Genomic DNA, 8,943 nt, shown 5'->3' on the forward strand with positions numbered 1-8,943 from the left:
AACACATGTTCTGTTGACATACCCCACACTTCAGAATCCAAGTCTATCCACTCACAATTTGCCCCTGCAATTTTGCTGCTGCAACAATTTCAAAGGCAAAGTTCACTTTTCCACGAAGTGCTACTCCTTAAGACCTCATCATCAGATATGCTACCTTTTATTTGAGAAACTTTTTAATTTTACAGTAACAGGTTCCTTTTAAAGCTGTTTTCTTCTGACAGTCACATATTTTAATTCCCTTCTGTAGGAACCAGTCATCTCAAAACACAGGTCAAATTTGAAGAAGCTAACTTCTTCTCAGGCCCAGACCACAGCTGAACTTTAATTCTTTCTCAGCCATCAAATCCCCCCCCCCCCAAATAAAGCTGCTTCCCTTTTTCTACAGCTGAAGGAGAAGAGGTTTTAGATGAGCTGCCTTCAAAATGGAGCTTCTCCTTTTCTACTCCCTTCCTATTAAGATTTCCAGGAACTGTGGTCTCTGCCCTTCATAGCAACAGAAGGAAAATTGCTTGTCCTTGAAGCTTTGTGATAAATAAAACAGTCACTAATGAAGAAATTGCACCTTCCATCATTCTATTTCCCACACACCTATTAAAAGCGCAAGAAAGACCGGTCTCAGGCAAATTAAACTTTTTATTATTGGAACCATCAAGAATTATTGACTTGAAAGCATTACTCTGACTTGGTTCAGAAATAACCAAAACATGGCTTAGCCCTAACCATAGTTTAGAATCCACATCATGGCTTGAAAACACTGCGCAAATTGTGATTTAGAAATGTGTTTGCTTTTGGTTTCCCTGTCTACTCAGAAGTAAGTCCCACTAAAAACAATGGGGCTTACTAAGTATGGATAGGTTTGCAGCCTTACTCTCTTCTAAACTTGTATTTTAACCAATTGAAAGGCAGCTAACTTTTAACTTTAACCAGTTGTATATAGCATTAATTCTCCCATGACTATAATATTTACAATAAATGAAATAAACTACATTAATAAATAAGGGGGGACTGAATGCTTGTAAGTATGCCACAGCTTGCAAACCCAGGCTGAACCAACTGGATTTGCTAGCTCATCACAAACCATGGATTACCAATTCATAAATCATGGCAAAGCAGATAGGCTTCCTTAACCTTCACTACTGTATGTAATTCCTGCCATGAGGCATAAGTATTGGGAAGAAAAGTATTGGGAAGAAATTTCACCAGTAACAGAAATGTTTTGCCTTTTAACATCTACACCATTTTTACAATAGATCCCATCATGGTGAGATCCTAGCCTGCCTCACTTTTACTTTAAGGTTTCTTTGCAGGCATTGCTGAAAAATGAGTGAGCTTGCCAAGGAGTTAAGTTGTTCGAAATTGCCATTTTACACAGAATTCCTCACATACTGCATTTAATCTTAAGTCAGGCATTCTGCCTAGTAGTTAACTTTCTTCCTCTGGAGTTTCTGTTTCAGACACTGAAGCACACACAAAAGGTTTAATTTATTTTCAAAATGGCCATGTAAACTATTAACCTCACCGCTTCACTTCCACATTGCATTGAAAACAGGCTCGAGATATAATGTCTTGCTTCCTTTCCCTTGAGAGAGTGGAGGTGTCGCTCACTTTGCCTCCCACGCTTCATTTTAATGAACACTTCTCAAAATCCTGCTTGTTTCTGAATGAGCAAAAACAGGCAAAACACTCAAGAAACTGGTCTTTTCATGGTGCATGCAGAAAAGGGAGATGCTTTTAGAACAATGTCAAGAGAGATAAGACTAACTGGGCCACAGGGAAAGTTGTATTTGAGTAACAGAAAGCAGCTTGTCAAGCAGACACTCCTCTAGAAATAAATGCAATCTTCTCTATAAACACGGGAACACAGACAAACACAAAAATAAAATCCCCAGGCCACTTATATAGTAAAAAGGACACTTCTCAAAATGCACTCACCTCCTGTCCCAGCCACTCTCAGGTCATTGCTGTTACCCTCATAGGTAAACAGAGCCCTGAAAACAACAAGGCAAAGGATGAGATTAAAGGGAACGGCTTAACTCAGGATAACATTTCATGCATCTGATGAAGAGGATTCCACTCCATGAAAGCTCATGAAAATAAATAAATTTATTTTGTCTTTAAGGTTCTGGAAAAGCACTGCATTCAATCACATACTCATTATCACCCCATCTCAAGTTGATCCCTGGTTTCAGACCTATTCCAGTTGTGGATCTGCAACTCCTCGCATCATTTCTACTACTCCATCACCTCTCTGCCTCATAATTTCTTACCTCCTCCTGACAGACACCCACTTCTCCAGTACTGCCCCAGCCACAGAGTTACCTTGAGCACCATTTGATAGAAAGATGGCGTGCAAATTAAATACATGATGAAGATGATGATAAATAATTTCATGTCCAGTACAGTGTGTTCCTCGGGTTACATATGCTTCAGGTTACATACACTTCAGGTTACAGACTCCACTAACCCAGAAATAGTACCTTGGGTTAAGAACTTTGCTTCAGGATGAGAAAAGAAATTGTGCGGCGGCAGCAGGAGGCCCCATTTGCTAAAGTGGTCTTCAGGTTAAGAACAGTTTCAGGTTAAGAACGGACCTCCGCAACGAATTAAGTACTTAACCTGAGGTACCACTGTATTATTACTGCATCTCCTCACCATGTGTAATTCCCAACAAAACTTTTATGCCACCCATCCCATGTAGTTACTGGGGTGGGGGAGGTTCTGAACTGCCTGTCACAGCAGCTTTGGACATCTAAAGGCCAGTGTATAACCTGTTGCCAATTTTCACTTGAAGGCTTACTCCTGCACCCCAACACACGGATTACATGGTCAGGGAAACATCCCACTCTATAGCTACAAGATGCTCCCATGTAGAACTTGCACATTTTCTCACAGGATTCGTGTGCTCTCAATAGCTGCATTGCAGGCAAAAGTTCAAAGGGTAAAGCGCCACACACTTCATTTCTTGCTGCTGTGCAGCTCTTAAAGGCACTCATACCCTAATGGAAGAGAAGTAACAGCTACCTTCCGATGAGGCTCAAGCGATCTGGCCTTTCCCAATCCTGCATCCTGTGTTACTGAACACATTACACCAGACAATCTACCTCAGAAGTTACTTAGTTTGTCAGCCGGTCCCTCCCCACCACAAATAAACATTTAAAAATGTGCAGAGCACGTGCTTTTGTTTGCGTGTGGTTTTTTTTTCTTCTTAGATTTATATTGTTTGCAAATAATTCTCAGACAGCAACGGACTGTATGCTTATATGCACATGACGTTATCAATTCTCAGCCATAATTCAACGGCAACTGTGCTGCATTGCAATTTATATTAAAGCACAGAGCAAGTCCCTTTAGAAACCCAACTGCGCATGACAGAAGCCTCGAGAAGGGCTAGAAAAAGATGGAATTCTAATCTTGAACAACAGAAATCCTCTGCATTGCTGACTTGGAACAGCCTCAAGGGGTTTGCTTCCATACCTCATACTGTTCTGCAACCACAAGTAAAATAGAATTGCCTTTTGTCCAGTCACATCACATTGTGGCACAGCCTCAACCCAAGTCTTCACCTGCTTCATAGGCAAGGTAGCTTAGGTAAAGGTAAATGGACCCCTGACCATTAGGTCCAGTCGTGGACGACTCTGGGGTTGCGGCGCTCATCTTGTTTTGTTAGCCAAGGGAGCCAGCGTACAGCTTCCGGGTCATGTGGCCAGCATGACTAAGCCATTTCTGGCAAACCAGAGCAGAGCACGGAAACGCCGTTTACCTTCCCGCCAGAGTGGTACCTATTTATCTACTTGCACTTTGACGTGCTTTCAAACTGCTAGGTTGGCAGGAGCAGGGGTCAAGCAACGGGAGCTCATCTAGTTGCGGGGTTTCGAACCACCGACCTTCTGATCAGCAAGTCCTAGGCTCTGTGGTTTAACCCACAGCGCTTAGTTTCACTGGTCCATCCAGTCCGGCATCCTGCTCTCACAGTGGCCAACAAGATCCTGCTAGAAAATCTGCAAACAGGACCTGAGTACAAGATTACTCTGCCTCTCTGTGGTTTCCATCAACTGGCATTAGTGGCTCTAGCCATGGATGCTGCTAGCCTTCATGGCTAGTAGCCACAGATAGCCTTACCCTCCATGAATTTACCCAACCATCTTTGAAAGCCATTCAAGTTGGAGGTCATCACTGCCTCCTGCACCTTAACTATGCACTATTAAAAAGTACTTTTAAAAAAAAAGCTGTCGTGAATCTTTCAACATTCAGCTTCATTGCATGCCCATGAGTTCTAATGCTATTTGACAAAAACTTTTCTCTATCCACTTTCTCAGTGCCATCCATAGTTTTAAAGACTTCCATCATGTCAGTTCTTGCTAGCCTTTTCTCTAATCTAAAATGTCCCAGATGCTGCAACCTTTCCTCATAGGGGAGTTGCTCCACCCCCTTGAACATTTGGGTTGCCCTTTTCTGAACCCTTTTCCAACTATCCACTCTGAGGTGAGGCGATCAGAACAGAACACAGAACTGTATTGTATTCCAAATGCAGTCATACCATAGATTTGCACTGTATCAGCAGTTTTATTTCCAATTCCTTTCCTAGTGATCCCTAGCATAGAATTTGCCTTTTTTCATTAGGGCAACATTTTCACAGAGCTCTCCACAATATCCCCAAGGTCTCATTCCTGGTCAGTCATCACCAGCTGAGAGCCCATAAACATATATGTGAAATTAAGATTTTCTTTTTCCGTTCACTAACTCAGTGTTAGAAACTCAAGATACATAAGCTAGGCCTCAAATACGTCCTTAAACCAGGGGTTCAGTTGCCAAAACAATTGTCTAGTTGCCATTTGGGGGCCAGATGGCTCAAAAGTCATATTTTTAACTTGGTCACATCTTCACTTGGTCACAAGTGGCCGATTTTGGACACTGCTCAGCTTGGAGAAACCCTTTTGAAGATCTTCACAATCTCTTTAGTATCATCAACAAACTTGGCCGCCTCACTGCTCACCCCACTTTCTACATCTCTCCATTCAGAGAAGTGTCCATTTATTCCTACTCTCTGGTTCTGGCTACTTAACCAATTCTTGATCCACAAACCAGTGTGGAGAGCCAGTGTGGTGTAGTGGTTAAGAGCGGTAGTCTGGGGAACCGGGTTCGAGTCTCTGCTCCTCCACATGCAGCTGCTGGGTGACCTTGGGCCAGTCACACTTCTTTGAAGTCTCTCAGCCCCACTCACCTCACAGAGTGTTTGTTGTGGGGGAGGAAGGGAAAGGAGAATGTTAGCCGCTTTGAGACTCCTGAAGGGGAGTGAAAGGCGGGATATCAAATCTAAACTCTTCTTCTTCTTCAAACAGACCTCTCTTCTTATTCCACGACTTCTAAGCTTACTCAGTAGCCTTTGGGGAAGTACGTTGTCGAAAGCTGTTGGAAAGTCCAAATACACTATTCTCAAACCTATCAACTCTTTCTATATGCTTGGTAACATTCAAAAATACCTCTAGTAAGTTGAAGAGACAGGACTTGCTCTTACCAAAGCCATGCTGGTTCTGCTTCAGTAAACCTTGTTCTTCTATATGCTTGCTTATTTTATCTTGAGCAAAACTTTTTGCTAGTTTCCCCAGGACAGATGTTAAGCTAACTGGCCTGTAATTTCCAGGGTCCCCCGGTTCGTAGTTGTTAACTCGAGTTTCACTGGCCACTTTCCAGCCCTCAGGTATAAAGGCTGACCCGAGGAGCAAGTTACTTTGTTAGAAGATCAGCAATTGCATAATGCACCCTAAGAATAGGGTCAACTGCAGATTTTGAGGGGTGGGGCATCAGTGGGCACCTATAATGTACTTGAATGTCGCTCTCCTTTGTCACTCTCACCACTGCTTTGGCATTTGCTCGCCATCTCCCTCTAGGCCTAATCCTCTAAATACTCCAAAGAGTAGAGTAAGGCAAATGGACTTGTGCTGCCTGCGTAACTGGAAAGGACTGATTAAACGGCAGGGATAATTAAGGAGGAGAAACAGGTGCAGACAGCTATGGACTTTGTAGATGCAAAGCAAGGCACCCTCTGGATATGCGAGCCACATGCTCCTCACTCTCTCTCCCCTATTTCTGTGCAAATCTGCATCTCCCCACAGCCTCAGGCAACATCTGCCCCATCTTCTAGCCTATCACCACATGCTACAGCATCTCTTGGGCTTGCCGACCAGAAGGTTGGCAATTCGAATCCCCGTGATGCTCCCGTTGCTTTGTCCCAACTCCTGCCAACCTAGCAGTTCAAAAGCACACCAGTGCAAACTGATAAATAGGTACTGCTGCAGAAGGAAGGTGAACAGCGTTTCCATGCACTCTGGTTTCATTCACAGTGTTCTGTTGTGCCAGAAGCGGTTTAGTCATGCTGGCCACATGACCTGGAAAGCTGTCTGTGGACAAACATTGGCTCCCCTCAGCCTGATAGTGAGATGAGCGTCACAACCCCATAGTCGCCTTTAACCAGACATAACTGTCCAGGGGTCCTTTACCTTTAGCATCTCTGGAGTTTTCACACAGGTCAAGCCCTGGCCAGCTCCTCACCCATTCTAGGAAGGACAACCATCCACAAACCAATCCCTGTGAAGGCTAAACCCTTCCCCACTGCCCCACCCCACTCCAAAGGCACAAGCCCTTGTGTCTCTCTTGCCTCACCCCACACCCTGCAACCCATAGCTGTCAACGTTTCCCTTTTTATTTAAAGGGAAATTCCCTTAGTCCGAATAGGATTCCTCACAAGAAAAGGGAAAAGTTGACAGCTATGCTGCAACCTTCCTGCAGCACCCACAATGCCATGCCACACTAGAGTATTGTTCCATCTTCTCTTTGAGGGGTGTTGTTGTGTGTGTCCCCCCCCAATTGAGCGGTGTATAAATTTCACAAAATAAGTAACAGATATGTCAGCTCCCTTCTGTGCATAACTGCTTGTTGTTTAGTCGTGTCCGACTCTTCGTGACCCCCTGGACCAGAGCACGCCAGGCACTCCTGTCTTCCACTGCCTCCCGCAGTTTGGTCAGACTCATGTTTGTAGCTTCGAAAACACTATCCAACCATCTCGTCCTCTGTCGTCCCCTTCTCCTTGTGCCCTCCATCTTTCCCAGCATCAGGGTCTTTTCCAGGGAGTCTTCTCTTCTCATGTGGTGGCCAAAGTATTGGAGCCTCAGCTTCAGGATCTGTCCTTCCAGTGAGCACTCAGGGCTGATTTCCTTCAGAATGGAGAGGTTTGATCTTCTTGCAGTCCATGGGACTCTCAAGAGTCTCCTCCAACACCATAATTCAAAAGCATCAATTCTTCGGCGATCAGACTTCTTTATGCATAATTGCACACACACCCAAAAAAACCCGAAACGAAAAACCACCACGATCTTGCACGATCTTACCTTCCTCTCTCCTTCTCCCACCACGCCCTTCCTGGCGTGCAGAGTTGCACCCAACTCCTTCCCGCACCCACAGCCCGAGGCTCGCGTCGCCCGGCCCCACGCCGTGGGTGCCACAGCTTGGAACGGCGATCGTGGGTGCCAGGGGGCGTCGGGTGCCGTGCAGCGCCGGAATGTGTGGGTGCTCGGCCCCCCAGAGCCCCAAACCTAGTCAGCCCCACGTGTATGGCCCCTTGTGTGGGTGCAGCGCCCCCGGGAGCCGCAACCTGGGCAGCCCCACGTGCATGGCGCCGAAAAGTGTGGGTGCCCGGCCCTTTGTGTGGGTGCAGCGCTGCAAGGAGCCGCAACCTGGGCAGCCCCACCTGAGCCCCACACTTGCCTCCCTGTGCCCCAGACACCCCCCCCGAAGACAACAACAGCCACCCCGTTTCCCGTGCGCCCCATCCTCCCGCTCCCCCCCCCCCACAGGGCCGCCATCCCCCTTCCTCCCAGCCCCACGCCGCCTCGCAGGCCCGGCGCCAAGGAGCGAGCCAGCCCTGCCGCCAGCCCAGCGCCGGGCGGGGTGCAGCCGGCGAGGGTCCCCGGCGAAGGGAAGGGGCGACTCACCAGTCCGTGGGGCTGGCCGACGCCACCACCTGCCCGTAGGCCTCCTGCAGCGCCGGCCCGTTCCGGCTCAGGTTCAGCGCCATGAGGAAAGAGGAGCCGCCGCCGCCGCCGCCGCCGCCTCCCTTCGCTCTCCTCAGCCGCTGCTGGCTCAGCCTCGGCCGGCTTCCGGCTCCGCCTGGCCTGGCGCTCGGAAAAGGGAGACCTGCCGCCGTCGCCGCCGCCGCCTCAGTGGGGCGGGGATGGCCCAGGAGGCGGGCGGGCGGGTCGGCGCCGCCTGGTTGCCGGCTTCAGCGCGCCGCCTGGAGCTCCCGGGTGAGGAGACCTACGTTATTCCAATTTGAGGGCTTTTATTTAATTTTTAAAAATATTAATATATTAAAATTTATTGAATTTTCTGCTCTACCATTTAGAACACCTATTTAAACATCCTTAAAATAGATTCTTCTTTTGCTTTTGAGTGCTTTATTGATTGAAAACTTTATAACAGAAGGGCACAATAGATATTGTAGGCAAAATGTGAAATAAAAAATAAACGGTTATTCATTCTTTACCTAATGCTTGCTTTGTACATCCATTTGCGATTAAATGTGTTAAATGTGTTCAGACCTCTGCTCTTCCCCTTGCAAATTCCTTAAATATGCGCTTAAACTTTACTTTCTTCATATTATTTGACTTACTATAAATTTTGTTTTATACAATTACCCTATTTGTACACTGAAGCTCAATGAAAACCTGCCAATGGGTTGATCTTCTGACAGTGTTATTTTACATAAACTTTGTATACATCCCACTCTCTGGAAAAAAAAAACATCCTTAAGATATCAACTTCCCTTCTTCTCTTTCCATGGTTCAGTCTGCATAACATAAATCCCTGCATATTTTACATAAACTAAACCATTCAGTATCCATTATCGCATCCATCAAAACTTATTTACGCTGTTGAAGTTATCTTAAT

General features: G+C 46.2%; 1 protein-coding gene across 4 annotated transcripts in view; it reads right to left on the reverse strand.

Annotated features, from left to right (window-relative positions):
- DBNL (drebrin like) overlaps positions 1-8,197 on the reverse strand; it is a 41,305-nt gene extending 33,108 nt beyond the window's left edge. The window contains exons 1-2 of one of the 4 annotated variants that reach the window (XM_081891014.1): positions 7,989-8,197; positions 1,933-1,988 (exon numbers count right to left, since the gene is read on the reverse strand). In XM_081891014.1, coding sequence (XP_081747140.1) covers positions 1,933-1,988; positions 7,989-8,071 — 139 coding nt within the window. In that variant the 5' untranslated portion in view covers positions 8,072-8,197. The remainder of the gene's footprint in view (positions 1-1,932; positions 1,989-7,988) is intronic. The other 3 variants (XM_081891015.1, XM_081891012.1, XM_081891013.1) reach the window with 3 other exon arrangements.
- Positions 8,198-8,943: the final 746 nt, after the last annotated feature.

This window comes from Podarcis melisellensis, assembly GCF_964234715.1.
Source record: "Podarcis melisellensis genome assembly, chromosome: 15".
Lineage (NCBI taxonomy): Eukaryota > Metazoa > Chordata > Lepidosauria > Squamata > Lacertidae > Podarcis > Podarcis melisellensis.